General features: G+C 38.4%; 1 protein-coding gene across 4 annotated transcripts; it reads left to right on the top strand.

The window, feature by feature from the left end:
• Positions 1 to 5,410: 5,410 nt before the first annotated feature.
• SIX2 (SIX homeobox 2) lies at positions 5,411 to 13,628 on the top strand. 4 transcript variants are annotated; one of them, XM_082248868.1, is made up of 2 exons: positions 5,411 to 6,122; positions 13,177 to 13,628. In XM_082248868.1, the coding sequence occupies exons 1-2, from the start codon at positions 5,563 to 5,565 to the stop codon at positions 13,448 to 13,450; spliced, it is 834 nt and encodes a 277-aa protein (XP_082104994.1). In that variant the 5' UTR covers positions 5,411 to 5,562; the 3' UTR covers positions 13,451 to 13,628. The 4 variants fall into 4 exon arrangements, with proteins under 4 accessions (XP_082104994.1, XP_082104993.1, XP_082104991.1 ...); XM_082248867.1 differs by having other exon boundaries at positions 5,411 to 6,128; XM_082248865.1 differs by having other exon boundaries at positions 5,411 to 6,128; positions 13,147 to 13,626.
• The last annotated feature ends 4,581 nt before the right edge of the window (positions 13,629 to 18,209 follow it).

The raw sequence follows: 18,209 nt of genomic DNA, 5'->3' as shown, positions 1-18,209 counted from the left end.
GCCTGACTTTCTCCCTCTCCCCCGCCGATCGCAGAGTGGCCGGCGGACATCGGGTCCGCCGGTCACACGCGCGGGGGGGGTCCGTGACCACGCGGGAGCGGGAGCGCGCCTCCGGCGGCGTGCGCTCGCTCCCTAGACCCTCACAAGCTATTGACGTAGCCCTACGTCACTTTGCCTGTGAGGGGCTGATCGCCGACGTAGATAGTCGTGCGGCGGTCGGCAAGTGGTTAACCACTACTATACCTTTATTCTGGATTTTAATATTTAACAATGCATCTAGAAATTGGATAAGGCTAGGTTCACATCTCTTCATTTTTTTAAGTGTTTGCAGATCCACAGAAACAAACCACAATCCATTTAACCTTATTTCCAATGGGTCCAGTTCACTCCTACGCAGTTTCCTGCAAAGCATGTTTTTGAAAGGTGCAGGATTTTTCTTTTCTTTTTTTTACATGCAGCATGGTGTATAATGGAATTTTATTTAAAAAAACTCATGAAAAATGTATGTCTTCGGTGTACATTTTCCTGCATGTCAGCAGACACCTCCTCCTAGCAATATCAATACTTTCCAGAAAAATGCAAAAAATACAATGTATTAAAAAATGCGCATAAAAAAAAGAATCAACCACATATGCATAAATGTGAACTTAACCAAAGGTTTAGCACTGCAAAATATTTTTTGCTAGATCAGTAGTGAATTTTTATACTGGTATATGTAGCTGACCAAATAAGGCAGAGGAAGGAGGAAAGAGGGACAGAGGGAATTTGTTCCAAAAGAGAGAGGGTCCATCTCTCAGGGACATTGGGGAACTTGTCATGTCCCTAGAAGCTGGCCCTTAAAGAAAAATAGGCTGTGCACTCTGCAAAGTATAGTTGCTCCAGAGCTTAGTACAGCCTTCTTCACCAGGGTGCCCAGGCAACCTGGGGTGCCTTGAGGTTTTTTTCAGGGGTGCCTTGACAAAATGCCCAAAAATTGGCCAACAATTGTATACAAGCCGGCACATGGATTAAGCCTGCCTTTTAGTTACACAAAGCCACAAGTTTTTATTGTGCACCATTACAATCTTTAACCACCTAAGCTCCGGAGGATTTGGCTGCTCAAAGACCAGGGCCTATTTTGCGATTCGGCACTGCATGACTTTATTGGACAATTGCATGGTCGTGCGATGCTGTAACCCAAATGAAATTGACGTCCTTTTTTTTCCCACAAACAGAGCTTTCTTTTGGTGGTATTTGATCACCTGTGCGATATTTACTTTTTGCGCTCTAAACAAAAAAAAGCAACAATTTTGAAAAAATAACAATATTTTTCACATTTCTTTATATGAAATTCCCCCCCAAAAAATGTAAAAATCTAAATTTTTTAACATTTTAGGCCAATTTGTTTTCTGCTACATATTTTTGGTGAAAAAAATCGCAATAAGCGTATTTTGATTGGTTTGCGCAAAAGATATTGTGTTTACTAACTACGGGAAAGATTTATGTCATTTTTATTGTTTTTATTTTAACTAGTAATGGCGGCGATCTGCGATTTTTTTGCGGGTCTGCGACTTTGCGGTGGACAGATCGGACCCTTGACTGACATTTTTGACACTTTTGGGGGTACTAGTGACATTACTACAGTAATCAGTGCTATACATATGCACTGTTACGGTAAAAATGACACTGGCAGGGAAGGGGTTAACTTTATTAGAGATCCAGGGGTTAAGTGTGTCCCTAGGGGCGTGCTTCTAACTGTCATGGGGGCGTGGTTTTTGATGTAACCACAGAGACATACGATCCTACATAGCAGGATTGTATGATCTCTGCAGTTACACCAGGGAGAATGACAGGCGGCTTTGTTTACATTAGCCGCCTGCCTTTCTCCCTCTCCAGCGGGAGATCGCGAGTGGCCGGCGTACATCGGAGCCGCCGGTCACTCGCACGGTGATGGCAGTGAACGAGCGGGGCGGGAGCGCGCCTCCGGTGGCGCGCGCTCGCATCCTATTGGCTCGCGGGCGAGTGACGTACCGATACGTCACTTTGCCCAGGAGGGGCTGACCGCCGCAGTATATGTACTTGCGGCGGTCGGCAAGTGGTTAAGCAATGGCATCATTTGTCGGTAAAGAGCATCCTTTTTTGACCCTCCCCTGCCTCTTTCCATCAGTGTTGGGGTCACATTAGCTGAGTGATGGAGAAACACTGAGGGAGAAGAGAAACATTAGAATACTAGTCAGTACCAGTTTGTAAAAGTGCATTTTGCTTTGGAAGAATAAATCACCTCTAATGTTGAGTGTCCTATCTATGTGGATGTCGCTGCATTATGTAAAACTATTAGAATGGTTTTTACATTATAGAATGGGGTGGCTCGAGACTGTCCATCATTTTTAAAGGGTGCCTTGACTGAAAAATGGTTGAGAAACACTGGCTCAGTAAATTAAGTAAAGTTTCACTTTACAAAGAATACCCAACCATGTGCAAGGAAAATAAAAAAAAACTGCATTTTTGCTTGCGCATGATTGGATGATGGAAGTCAGCAGAGCTTCCCCTCATTTATTAAGCTCTGGAGCAACTGCATGTACAGAGTGCAACTGCACTTTGCAACAGTGCACAGTCTATTTGCCTTAAAGTGGAGCTTTAGTCAGAAAATGAAGTCCTGCTAGATGACTTCAGGATGGCCGCTTTTGCAGGTATAGCTATGTAAAATGTTAAAAATAAGTGCCCATACTGTTTAAAATCCAGTAACACCCAGCTCTGCACATGCTCAGTTACTCTTCATTTTAGGCATTTTTAGGTACTGCTGAGATTGTTGAGGCCAATCTGCTGACACCCTTAAAGTGGAATTAAATCCTCCTATCCTTCCTAGCCAGGGAAGCTGCTTCTGCTTGATTTGAACTGCCATGTTGCTGCACATGTGATCAGTTATGACACCAGCCATTTAATGACAGTTAAAGAAACAAGAAAACGTGACCATTAGCAATCCCGGCATTCCAAAAATTTAACTTTTTTGAAACTATTAAATCAATGAGTTTAGTTCCGCTTTATGATTTACTGCTGCTCAGGGGCTCGGGCTTCAGCAAAATGGCAGCCTCCATGGAGAAGAAACAGGAGCAATGCTAGAGGCAATTTACAGCATGCACTAGTTTTGGTAGTATAATTAATAATGTGGAATGTATGTTTCTTGCTAAAGAATATTATTTTTTATTAAATTGTTATGGGTAAAGTTCCGCTTTAAGTAAATCAGCCCTAATGTATCCAACCATCATTCCTCCTGTATTATGTGAAGGAACCAATCACTTGCAAGATCTGAGCAGCACAGAAGTGTCTCTTGCAGTGAGTGAAGCAGACTGTTGGGCTGCGCTAGGGTAGGGAATTATGGCAAGGATGACATTACAATATAAAAGCTCCCTCTCCTCCCTCCTTCCTCCCCCTCCTTCTTCTTTTTCTTCTTGCTGCATCAATCAGTGCAAAAAAACAAAAAAAACAAAACAGAAATTAAAACTCCCAATCCCTGTATTTGTGCATTTCTGTATCTCTGTATTTCTGTATTCCTGTATCTCTGTATTTGTGTATTCTTGTATTATTGTATCTTTGTATTTGTGTATTCCTGTATTTCTGTTTCTCTGTATCTCTGTATTCTTGTATTCCTGTATCTCTGTATGTGTGCATTTCTGTATCTCTGTACAGTATTTGTGTATTCTTATATTCCTGTATCTCTGTATTTGTGCATTTCTGTATCTCTGTACAGTATTTAGTATTCTTGTATCTCTGTATTTGTGTATTCTTGTATTCCTGTATCTCTGCTTTCTTGTACCTCTGTATTCCTGTAACTCTTTTTTCTTGTATCTCTGAATTCTTCTATCTCTATATGTGTGTATTCTTGTATTCCTGTATCTCTGTATACTTCTATTCCTATATCTCTGTATTCCTGTATCTTTGTATTTGTGTATTCCTGTATATCTGTATACTTATATCTCTGTATTCCTATATATCTGTATTCTTGTATCTCTGTATTTGTGTATTCTTGTATTTCTGTGCCTCTGTATTCCTGTATCTCTGTATTTGTGTATTCCTGTATCTCTGTATTTTTTTATCTCTGTATCTCTGTATTCCTGTATCTCTGTATTTGTGTATTTTTGTATCTCTGTATTTCTGTATTCTTGTATCTCTATATTCTTGTATATCTGTATCTATGTGACTCTGTATTCTTGTATCTCTGTATTCTTGTATCTCTGTATCTCTGTATTCTTGTATCTCTGTATTCTTGTATCTCTGTATTCTTGAATCTCTGTATCTCTGTATTCTTGTATCTCTGTATATGTGTATTCCTGTATCTCTGTATCTCTGTATTCATGTATCTCTGTATTCTTGTATATCTGTATCTCTGTATTTGTGCATTCCTGTATCACTGTATCTCTGTATTCTTGTATCTCTGTATTTCTGTATTCTTGTATCTCTGTATTTTTGTATCTCTGTATTCTTGTATCTCTGTATTTCTGTATTCTTGTATCTCTGTATTCTTGTATCTCTGTATCTCTGTATTCTTGTATCTCTGTATTCTTGTATCTCTGTATTTTTGTACCTCTGTATTCTTGTATCTCTGTATTCTTGAATCTCTGTATCTCTGTATTCTTGTATCTCTGTATTCTTGTATCTCTGTATTCCTGTATTTCTGTATTCTTGTATCTCTGTATTCTTGTATCTCTGTATCTCTGTATTTTTGTATCTCTGTATTCTTGTATCTCTGTATTTCTGTATTCTTGTATCTCTGTATTCTTGTATCTCTGTATCTCTGTATTCTTGTATCTCTGTATTCTTGTATCTCTGTATATGTGTATTCCTGTATCTCTGTATTCTTGTATCTCTGTATATGTGTATTCCTGTATCTCTGTATTCTTGAATCTCTGTATCTCTGTATTTGTGTATTCCTGTATCTCTGTATTCTTGTATCTCTGTATTCCTGTATCTCTGTATTCTTGTATCTCTGTATTCTTGTATCTCTGTATCTCTGTATTTGTGTATTCTTGTATCTCTGTATTCTTGTATCTCTGTATCTCTGTATTCCTGTATCTCTGTATATGTGTATTCTTGTATCTCTGTATCTCTGTATCTCTGTATTTGTGTATTTGCAGCTGCAAGTCTGCCTCTCAGTGGAGGAGAGCAATCTGTCAATGCAGCCAGGGAGCCTCCTCCATGCGGATAGAGTTTCCTATGATTGACAAGGTAACCATGGCGAATAATTTGCCTAAAACTGTTGTCTTATCCTCGCAGCCCCCGGGTCAGATAACCGACCAATCACAGCGCGCACAATCATTTTTCATGCCAGTTTAGAATAATATTATTAAAAAAAAAAAAAAAAAAGAGAAGAAGGAGAAGAAGAAGAGGAAGGAGAGGAGGAGGAGGAGGGCAGGCAGGCAGAGTTGTGTGGACTATGTGCAGGGGATAGGAGGGGAGGAAGGATCGCAGCCTGGCTCAGAAGAAGAAAAGTTTTGGGAAAGTTTCTTTGGAGCTCCATGGTTGGTGGATGGGACTGATCGGCGGCTTCCCCTGGATGGTGGTGGAGATCGGCGGCTGCACAGGACCATGTCGATGCTGCCCACCTTTGGCTTCACCCAGGAGCAAGTGGCCTGCGTGTGCGAGGTGCTCCAGCAAGGGGGGAACATTGAGCGCCTGGGGCGCTTCCTCTGGTCTCTGCCCGCCTGCGAACACCTCCATAAGAACGAGAGCGTCCTGAAGGCCAAGGCGGTGGTGGCCTTCCATCGGGGCAATTTCCGGGAGCTCTACAAGATCCTGGAGGGCCACCAGTTCTCCCCCCACAACCACCCCAAACTGCAGCAGCTGTGGCTCAAGGCTCACTACATCGAGGCGGAGAAGCTGCGGGGGCGCCCCCTGGGGGCGGTGGGCAAGTACAGGGTGCGCAGAAAGTTCCCCCTGCCCCGCTCCATCTGGGACGGAGAGGAGACCAGTTATTGCTTCAAGGAGAAGAGCAGGAGTGTGCTGAGGGAATGGTATGCCCACAATCCCTACCCTTCCCCCAGGGAAAAGAGGGAGCTGGCCGAGGCCACTGGACTCACCACCACCCAGGTCAGCAACTGGTTCAAAAACAGGAGGCAGAGGGACCGGGCGGCCGAGGCCAAGGAAAGGTACGAGTAAGTACTTCTGACATTCTACTGTTGGCAGCGGGCACATTGTTGGCACAACTATCTTTAGCGTCCCCATCATTGGCACCCCCAGCACTGGCACAACCAACATTGGCATCCCCATCATTGGCACAACCATCATTAGTACCCCCATTATTGGCACAACCATCATTGCCATCCACATCATTGGCACAACCATTATTGGCATCCTTATCATTGGCTTAACGATCATTGGCACCCCCCATCATTGGCAAACAATCATTGACACCCCCATGGTTGCCACAACCAATTATTGGCACAACAATCATTAGCACCCCCATCATTAGCACAACCATCATTGGCTAAACGATCATTGGCACCCCCATTATTGACACAACCATCATTGGCAAACAATCATTGACACCCCCATGGTTGCCACAACCAATTATTGGCACAACAATCATTAGCACCCCCATCATTAGCACAACCATCATTGGCTAAACGATCATTGGCACCCCCATTATTGACACAACCATCATTGGCAAACAATCATTGACACCCCCATGGTTGCCACAACCATTATTGGCACAACAATCATTAGCACCCCCATCACTGGCACAACCATCATTGACACCCCCATGGTTGCAACAACCATTATTGGCACAACAATCATTAGCACAACCATCATTGACACCTCCATTGTTGCAATAACAATTATTGGCATCCCCATGATTGACACGACCATTATTGGCACAACAATCGTTAGCACACTTCTCATTAGCACAACCATCATTGACACCCCCATGGTTGTCACAATCATTATTATCACAACAATCATTAGCACCCCCATCATTGGCACAACCATCATTGACACCCCTATGATTGCCACAACGATCATTGGCACCCCACATCATTGACATTCCCATTATTGGCACAAACATTTTTGGCACAATCATCATTGACACCCCCATGGTTGCAACAACCATCATTGGCATCCCCATCATTGCCACAACCATTGTTGGCATGACCATTATTGGCACCCGCATCCTCCCCACAACCATCATTGGCACCCCCATAATTTTCACAATCATCATTGGCACCCCGATCCTTGTCACAACCACTGTTGGCCTCCTCATCCTTGCCACCACCATCATTAGCACTGAATAGGATTAATTTACTAAAACCAAAGAGTGCAAAATCTTGTGCAGCTTTGCATAGTAACCAATCAGCTTCCAGGTTTTATTGTCACAGCTTAATTGAACAAGCTGAAGTTAGAAGCTGATTGGCCACCATGCACTGGTGCACCATATTTTGCAGTATTCAGTTTTACTAAATCACCCCCCTATGTCTATCCTTTCGTGAAAAACAGCTATGTAGAACTGGTAGGGGTTAGTTTTCCATTGAAAAAGCTTCTATACCAACACAAAGCTCAAACTTAAAGTAATCAGGGAACAACTTATTATCATAACCATTAGAACCACATGTCCCAGCTGGTAGGGCGCAGTGTAGTTAACACAACTGTAGATATTCTTTTCTGGAGTTCAGTTGCTGTAGAAAGACATGTCCTAGTTGGAAGCCTGGCATTCTTTAAATTACAGGTATACACTCAAATACTACCAGCGATAAATACTGGCTCCACAGGGCACAGATGTCCAGCTGGTGTAGAGTGTAGATGGTAAGGCTAGTCTGCCATAGTGGGACTTACACTTCTACACCAACTCAAGAGTCACTGCCCGGGCAGAAAGCTTACTGGATGCTGGCAGCACATGGAACAACTTCTTCAATGTAACCGGGTGTACCCCTTTTCTAGAGATCTCCAGCTAGTGTGGAAGCTGGTGGGGCTAGCCTGCCATGGTGGGACTTACACTTCTATACCCACACAAAGGCCATGGAATACTGAATGTTGGCACCACAGGGCACATCTTATGAATGTAACCATGGCTGTCCTTTCCTGGTAGGGCTTACCTTGCATGGTGGGAGTTACACTCCTGCACCAACTCAAGAGTTACTAGTTGACAAGGCAAAAAGCCCATGAAATTACCGGCACGGCACCCCAGGGCACAAAACACATGTCCCATCTAGTATGGTACTTCTTTTTTTTTATATGTTTTCCTGGAGATCTCCACACAGTGTAGAACCACATGTCCCAGCTGGTATGGTACTACTTATTTAATGCAACTATTTATATTTTCTCCTGGAGATCTCCAGCCAGTGTAGAACCACATGTCCCAGCTGGTATGGTACTTCTTTTTTAATGCAATTATTTATATGTTTTCCTGGAGATCTCCAGCCAGTGTAGAACCACATGTCCCAGCTGGTATGGTACCACTTATTTAATGCAGCTATATATATGTTTTTTTACTGGAGATCTCCAGCCAGTGTAGAACCGTATGTCCCAGCTGGTATGGTACCACTTATTTAATGCAGCTATATATATGTTTTTTTACTGGAGATCTCCAGCCAGTGTAGAACCGTATGTCCCAGCTGGTATGGTGCCACTTATTTAATGCAGCTATATATATGTTTTTTTACTGGAGATCTCCAGCCAGTGTAGAACCATATCTCCCAGCTGGTATGGTGCCACTTATTTAATGCAGCTATATATATGTTTTCCTGGAGATCTCAAGCCAGTGTAGAACCGTATGTCCCAGCTGGTAGGGCTAGCCTAGCATGCTATGAATTACATTTCTACTCATTTCAAAAGAGCCTTGTTGACAGAGCACAGTGAGCATGGAATATTTTCACACAGGGTACTACTTATTTAATATAACCATAGATATCCTTTCCTGGAGGTTTTCAACTGATGTAGAACTACATGTTCTAGCTGGCAGGAAGATTCCTCCTAGACCTGGCCATGGGACCTGGAGGATATTACTCAGAAATTATCATGGGCTGTTGTAAACGTTAGACAGAACATTCTTGGAGCTATTTCGAATTTATTAACAGACTTGGAAAAAAAAAGAAAAAACGATACTTTGTATAACTAACCATATAATATTAATTTAAAAAAATGACCATATCCAAAAAAAGTTACACATAAACGCCTGAAAAAGCTGTGGGCAGAACCTTTCTGGAAGTATAAAAATTATGATATTTTGTACAACTAGCCTTGTAATACTTTTTATAAAACACAGATAATATAAAAGAACACCCTATAGAAAGAATATTATGTATTATATAATATAATATATGATCTAACATTTTTTTGTTAGATATGTATAATTTATGTTGCTATATATATATATTAAGAAAGGCTTTCTATAGAACGCAGGGAATATTGTACAATCTGAAATTGTACAGAATTTCCCATTAATCAGCGAGGATAATATTATAGAGAACAGATTGCAAAATATTGAGGATACTTTACTGAATTAGCCCAAAAAATCCTCAAGGTATACATTTTTAAGAGAATTGTCAAAATTCGATAGAAATGTCTATACGATGTAGATGACATTACTCGGAGAATACTTATTTTTAGAAATGGTCGGAGAATGTTTTTTTTTTTTTTTTTTTTTTGTAAACTATATATTTTATTAAATTAGCCACGGAATGCTCAGAATATAAAACAACAATTTGTAGGATACTGGTTAAATACATTTTTCAGGATATTATTAAAAAATACTTTAGATACAATATAAAATTGTCATAAATAGTGAAGATATTTTAAAACTGGACATATATTGAATATATTATTTTAAATTAGCCGCGGAAGGTTTAGAATATAAAATATAATTGCTTAATGGAACTCACTTCTAAAATAAGTGAATCTTCCTGTTTTAAAATAGGGATTGATTCACCATCAGCGAATGTTTTGTCGCTATCTGTATGTAACTGGTCATAAATAGTGAGGATAAAGCTGTCTGTGGCTAACATCCATTGAGGAGGTCAGGGAACATAGGAGAACTATATGTGCAATACTGAGGTTATAATTAATTAGCCATTGATGATCCGATCCCATGTAATTGTTTTAATCGAATTCTGAGGATTCTATATGGCAGCACATAAAATAATAAAGACATAAGTGGTCTTAAAATACTAAAGGATAATGCTGGCCAGGAGTCCCATCCAGGAACATTGCATAGAACTACATTTATAAATACTAATATTCGAATACAGAACTGGCTATTGAATCTGTTAAATGGCCATAAGACACTTCTAAGTGATAAGAATTACTGTGCACTGGTTTGCCTGTATCAGAACAGCCCCAGGCATACCCCAAGTGCTTGGATAATTGCCCCAGGAAGATCTATGAGTGTTCTATGGTATGGGTTGGTGCTATGTGCTGCCTAGACAGCCAGTGTGAACAGCTGTACTGCTGTGTGCCTGTCACAGAGGATACCCATCCTACGCCTGCCCTCACTCACCTACCTCATTAAGCTCCAGCTTTCACTGGATGGCAATATAACTCCCTCATCATGTAATGATGATGGACATGAACTACTCAGTGTCAGGTCAGATAGCAAACATATAATTAAATGATTATTACAATCAACCTACAGGCTGGGGGCTGGGTGCCTATTAATAACACAGATACATATACATACCTTAAAAAATGGCAATGCCTCTGCAGGCAGACACTCCTGTATTATATCATTGCATCCAAGGCCCGGATAATACTACAGCTTTGCAATATGACTCCTATTACTTTAGGCCATCATTTGGTGCCTATTAATTCTATAAACGATCACATCGTTCCTTGTAAAGAGTTATGACAGATCTCTGCCATTGCAACAAAATGATTTAAGTGGCTTATAATTGTAAACGTTAATGAAGAAGGGGGGTATTAATTAGGAAAGACACAAGGAGGAAAGGTTGTCATTACACTTGTGTCCAAGATTCCCCATAATAGTTGTATTCACTTTTCATTACATTCTTTTTTTAATATTAAATAGTACAAAATACTACGATGAGACGGATTTTCAAGTTTTGAAACATCATCTAAGTATCTGAAGTTTTAACATTTCTATAATGAGTTAATGACTTATTTTAAAGTGGAAGTGACTTAAAATAAAAACTAGAGATAAAACGCAGATGTGTAAAATAAATACCAAAATCAAAGATACTTAAAAGATAACATTAAACTAGAAATTATTTTTACTAGTTTTGTGATAATACATTTTTTCTTTATTATATTAAATATATACATAGTTCGGTAATGTATATAGAAATAATACTCACATACCTGCATGAAATGTTTATCATTTTCATATATTTAAAAAACATATATAATATTCTATGTGACAAATACAGTGTGTTATTTCATTTTTAACGAGGCTGGGGTTGTCCAGATTCTGCAGAGTAGAAAATTATTAGATCGATAGATAGATAGATAGATAGATAGATAGATAGATAGATAGATAGATAGATAGATAGATAGATAGATAGATAGATAATAAAATATAAAAAATATATATATATATATATATATATATATATTACATGTATCATTTTACATACTGTACATACTTACATTTTATTATGTACATATTATATTTTATTCTATGATATTATATTCTATGATATGATATTCTATGATATTATATAATATTACACTATATTATATTATATTATATTTCACTATATTGTATTATAAACATACATAAATACACAATACACAGTGTACACTGCTGGGACTCACCCGGAGATAGAAGTTTGCTGACAGTGATTTTATTATGTGTTACATTGTAGTATTGTACTCAGGTGCCAGCGGGGCAAATGGGATAGCATTCAGCACTTCTTCCCCATCAGAAGTCCATTGCAGTATACTGATAATGGGCTACATCTGATAATGTCAACATTCAGTGATCAAGTAAAAAAAAAAACAAAAAACAAAAAAAAAACAACAAATAGTAATAACAATAGGTATTATTATTATTATTATTATTATTATTATTATTATTATTATTATTATTATTATTATTATTTTATTATTATTATTATTATTATTATTATTATTATTATTATTATTATTATTATTATTATCATTATTATTATTAATGTTTTTTAGTTGTAGGAGTAACAATTAGTCTCTTATTATTGTTATAAATGTTTATAGTATTTTAAACGATCTTTACTCACATGTACAAATAAATTTATAAATATAATACGATTACAAATACATACGTGCAGGATTACTTGTATGTCCATGTTATATTGATTTATGCATGACAAAATTATATTTACTGAACATTTATATAAGATTAGCTAAACATTTGTCTCGTCTGAATGATTTACAAATCCAAGCTTATTAGTAAATCAGTGCAGACAGCAATGTAAAAATGAAACAGCCTAGAGTAACCATTCAGATTTCTGTTCATGTAATGTGTGATTTTTTTACTTTTAATGTGGTTTTGTTTTGTGGATGTATTTTATCCAAAGTGGCAAAATTAGGCAGAATTAGAAGACCTTTTGTAGATATCCTAGTCATCAAAAAATAATCAATATATATATATATATTTATTTATTTATTTATTATTTTTTGATTTTTTTTTGATGACTAGGATATTGGTAGAAATAAGCCTGCTTGTTAAGATATTTTTGGACTTGTAGTTCTACCACATCTGTAAAGCCTCTGCAATTGAAATTAACTTTACAGCTGTTTTATTATAAAGCATCTTATTTGGCACGAACCCCTGAAATTTGCCATCAACAACAGCAACCAATCAGAAATAATTTTGCATCGGTTTAGAGCAGACAGAACGAATAACTAATTGTTGATTGGCTGCCTTTTTCTGCCCTTTGCATGTTGCCCTTTTGTCATTTTTCCGACGATTAGATGAAGTTGGCGCAAACAGTTATGGCTGACCATACACTACACAATCTGGTTGTACAATCTCCTTTATCTAACCTTTATGAAACCCAAGCCTCCACCTAACTGATTATGTTTATCTTCATATTACACAGTTTTGTTGAATCTTACACAAGATTGGTACAATCAGATTGTATAGTATATGGGATCGCTGGGCTTTGTCAGATGCCTTTATACACAGGTTTGATCGCCAGCTGTAGCCTAGCCATTGATACATGTGTATATCTGTTGTTTTTGAAGGGAGAATAACGAAAACTCCAATTCCAACAGTCACAACACGTTATCGTCTTCTATGAACGGTGCGAAAACGGTCCTGGGAAGTTCAGACGACGACAAAACGCCCTCCGGCACCCCCGACCACAACTCCTCGAGTCCAGCCTTACTGCTCAGCTCCAATCCGGGGCTCCAGGCTCTCCATGGCATGGGCCACCCGCAGGGCCCCAGCGCCATCCCTGTGCCAGGAGCGGACCCTATGCACCACCACACTTTGCAAGACTCAATCCTCAACCCAATGTCATCCAACCTGGTGGACCTGGGCTCCTAAGACAGTACACAGTCTCACAAGGACTAGGTGGTGGCTCCACCACATCTACCATGGGTACTCCAACCTTCCATGGACTGAAGGTAATGTGTCTTCAATGGTGACCTTCTGAACTGGTGGCCCTGTGCTCCTAAGACAGCATACAGTCCCACCAAGAACTAGGTGGAGAGGTGGCTCCACCAAACCTATCATGGGTCCTCCATCCTTCCATGGACTGAAGGTAATGTGTCTTTAATGGTGACCTTCTCACCTTCCCAACTGGTGGACCTGGGCTCCGACAGTACACAGTCCCACCAAGGACTAGGTGGAAAGGTGGTTCCACCAAACCTACCATGGACTTAAAGGTAGTGTGCCTCCAATTGTGACCTTGTACACCTGTCCTAAGTGTCTAAACTCTCACCTTTAAATTATAATTCCAGCCTTTTCAACCCAAGAACCGCTGGCTGCCTCACTAGAGCTCATCAGTGATCCCCCATCTGGCACCAAGCGGACCCCCCTTCTCTGCTGCTGCTGCGAGCCTCCAGGATCTATAATTGGAACTAGGACTGCGCCTCTGTTCTCGCTGCCTCTGTGGACACTTTCTCCATATAGCTCTGTGTCGCAGTGTCCAGGACAAGGTCATAATCCAGGGTATTTAATCAAATCTTGTCGCAGGACCTGCTCGTCTCTATTCCCCAAAATCAAAGCACTTTCCATTATCCTCTAAATGACATTATCAGTCCCCCCCTTTTAAAAGTTTTGGATCAGGTCAGTTGACTTTTATTTTGTTCTATGTTTATATTATGTGAATAAAACATTGAGAAATATCCCTGCTTTTATTTTATAATAAAAATAGGAATATTAAAAAGCATCTAGCATGGAGTTTAATTTGATTTGATTGTGCAGCGCTGATTATTATATTGTTATCACAAATATATAAATGTATAATGAACGCAGAGAGATCCCCAAGGAGGAGGCAACTTCCAGCACTAACACCAGAAAAAAACATTCTGCTCATAGATTATTCATTTATATATCGTATTCAAAATGGTGGTGAGAAAGAAAGATCGAAGGAAGAAAGAAAAAAAAGAAAGAAAGAAAAGAGAAAAGAAGTAGATGCACACATACCCAAAGAAAATAAGTAAGATATATAACAGATTTATAAGAGGGGAATAGATAGGTTAATGCAAAGAAAAAAAAGATATATATATATATATATATATATATATATATTGAGAAAAAAATTGTTATACAGTCAAATCAAGGAACTACTAGACCAAGCCCACATCCTAGTGGTGAAATCAGAAAGAAGGGTAATGAACGGGAATGTGGCATATCCACTGGGTAGGGACCAGAAAGAACCCGGTGGAATTCCCAAACTAAAAGGCAAACTTTAAAGGGCTGGTGTAGCAATTGGTGAGCAAACAAAGAGATAAAAAATTGTATAAATTTATTGAAAATTGTTAAAATCCAAGAACGACATACAAATATCACATATGGTAGCTAGCAGCATGATTCAAACATGGAGACAAACAAAATGGTACATTGACAACTCATCCATGTTGAGACATTGAAGGGTATTTCTTAATGGTGGTTCGACCCATACAATGTTTAAAGTTAGAGGCTCTTTTAGCCGCTAATACATGGTTCCTGAAGAAGCCGATTACATTGTTCCGGTGAAACGTGTCAAACCACCATTAAGAAATACCCTTCAATGTCTCAACATGGATGAGTTGTCAATGTACCATTTTGTTTGTCTCCATGTTTGAATCATGCTGCTAGCTACCATATGTGATATTTGTATGTCGTTCTTGGATTTTAACAATTTTCAATAAATTTATACAATTTTTTATCTCTATGTTTGCTCACCAATTGCTACACCAGCCCTTTAAAGTCCGCCTTTTAGTTTGGGAATTCCACCGGGTTCTTTCTGGTCCCTACCCAGTGGATATGCCACATTCCGTTCATTACCCTTCTTTCTGATATATATATATATATATTCTAATTTATTATGAAAAGTGACACAATAGAGGTGTAGTAACATAGATCTAAAGTAGGACAAGTGGAAACCTCCATCATTATGAGATAAAATAAAGAGAAATAAAAAAAGAAAGGAAAGAATGAAAATAAAATGAAAGAAAGAGAAGTGGATGCACACATACAAAAAAGGAAAGATATATGTAAACATATTAGGCAAATGACTAGATAGGTAGAAAACAGGTGACGTATATATATATACATATATATATATATATATATATATATATATATATATATGTGTGTGTGTGTGTGTGCATGTGTATATATATATATATATATATATATAGTAATATATAAGTTCTCATTATTATGCAAACTGGAACAAAACGAAATAGATTCAAAGTAAGAAAAGTGGAAACATCCAGCAGCATGAGATAGATAGATAGATAGATAGATAGATAGATAGATAGATAGATAGATAGATAGATAGATAGATAGATTGACAACCTCATCTCATATTCAGTTTTGGAAGAGACACAATGGGGCTGATTTACTAAGGAGTTGAGAATCTTCACACAATACATTGAGTGAATAGTCACTTCAGTTTTCCAATACATGCAGATGAAATATACAAATGTGGATTGTCCTATCCCTTGATTGGAAGTGAGTATTCACTCAGGTGATTGTGTGATATATTTCATATCCTTTAGCAAATCAACCTCCATGTAAGTCTCCACATACTGTTTATGTAATGGATCGAGAGAGAATAAATGTATAAATAGTATGTTCCAACAGATTGAGAATATCACAGGTAGACATAGATAGATAGATAGATAGATAGATAGATAGATAGATAGATAGATAGATAGATAGATAGATAGATAGATAGATAGATAGATAGACAGACAGACAGACAGACAGACAGACAGACAGACAGACAGACAGATAGATAGATAGATAGATAGATTCCTCAAGGGGGAGACCTTAGTTGCTCATACACACATGCAGAATTTTACTGGGGTTAATTTACTAAAATTGTAGTGTGAAAAATCTGGTGCAGCTCTACATGATAGCCAATCAGCTTCTAACTTCAGCTTGTTCACTTAAGCTTTGACAATAAAACCTAGAAGCTGATTGGCTACTATGAAGAGCTGCACCAGATTTTGCACTCTCCATTTTTAGAAAATCAACTCCAGTGTGTAGAGTGCAGATAGAGTTGCAGAAAATCGGTGGAACTGTGACATAGACATAGTTATGTGATCTGTGAGGTGTAAACAGACCCCCAAAATACACCCAACTTCCATATTTCTGTATGCAATGACACTGTGGATGTTAGTGTGTGGTGTAAGAAAAGTGAGCTCACAGACATGACAATGGATTGTGTAGATGACTCATTTCTGGGCTAAGAAATGTCGACAGAGGCTGATTTGCTAAATAATAGTCTTCAAACAATCAATTGTGCGAAAATTCACTTCAATGTGAAAAGCAAATTCCTGTTTATTTATTTCATCTGTACTTATTAATCAGGTAATTGAAGTGGAATTCTCTTTCACATTATTGGATAATTGAAATATTCTTATGAAGGTTCTTAACTCCTTTAGTAAATCAGTGCAGCAAACTCTAAAAATGTCACTATGAGTAACAAGACCTTATATATATATATAAGTCAGGTGATATAAAAGTTCGGTGTCATTTATTAAACCAGAAAAAAAAAGAAATGAAAATGAAGCACACAACTAGATTTTATTGCCTCTCTAGCAACTAAATAGCTTTTCAGTGCCCTATAGCTATCAACGAATTGATTTAACTTTTTATTTTTATTAAAAATTGTCTTTTTGGGTAGCAATTCCGTTTTTGTCCTCGTTAGATCCAGTTGTATTAATAACATATTTTGCACCTTTCTTTTTCTGTAGATGAGGGTGCACTTTCTCATATGATTCCTAAAAATCAGACCCCTTTGCAACTAGTTGACTATAAACATGAACTAAAGCGATGTATAAGGTTCTCTGTGTGTGAGAAGGAATGCTTCGACTTTTAGTTCACCAGCAGAAAACAATGCCTCGTGGTTGCGACTTTAGGCGCTGGCTGCGACGGTTCTGACTTCTGTATTTGGTTTAACCTCAGTAGCTATGGCTATAGGGTAATTAGCTTGTCAAACAGCTCGGTGCTGACAAACACAACGGTTTAATTGGTGTTTGCTTTGTCCTCCGCTGCAATTGCATAAGAGCAAATAAGAGCAGATTTACCGGCAAATCGCGAACTAATTCCTCCTCATCCATTGTAATTACAGCGATTTCTATATACTAATGAAACGTGAAGGGAGTGATCACTTTCCATCTAATTGACGCAAGTATGCAGCCGGTGTGAAATATAGATGGATGTTGTGCTGGACAAAGCTGCTTTGAAACCGTGTATATATATATATATATACTGCTACTTGGAACTATATGATCATCTCAATCCCCCCCCCCATTTATGTAATATATTATGTAATATATATATATATATATATATATATATATATATATATATATATATATATATATATATATATATATATGTTGTGCTAGTATTAGGTGTTATCTGTCATGAGTCACAGAGGGGCCCCACTACCCCAATTTACTACTACTCAGAACTATATGACCAGCTCATTTATCCCATCATCTACGTGATACAAACATACAAATATATATATATATGTGTGTGTGTGTGTGTGTGTGTGTGTGTGTGTGTGTTTTGTAATACCAATACCAATTTACTGCTACTCAGTTCGCCACCCCCCCCCTATTATCTATCTATCTAT

This window comes from Pelophylax lessonae (assembly GCF_965119305.1).
Source record: "Pelophylax lessonae genome assembly, chromosome: 3".
Taxonomy (NCBI): domain Eukaryota; kingdom Metazoa; phylum Chordata; class Amphibia; order Anura; family Ranidae; genus Pelophylax; species Pelophylax lessonae.
This window is presented reverse-complemented; position numbering and strand designations above follow the sequence as displayed.

Coding starts and splice junctions, on each gene's coding strand:
- SIX2 (XM_082248865.1), top strand. CDS start 5,563: ATGTCGATGCTGCCCACCTTTGGCTTCACCCAGGAGCAAGTGGCCTGC. Junction 6,129..13,146: donor GAGGCCAAGGAAAGGTACGA/GTAAGTACTTCT, acceptor TTGTTTTTGAAG/GGAGAATAACGAAAACTCCA.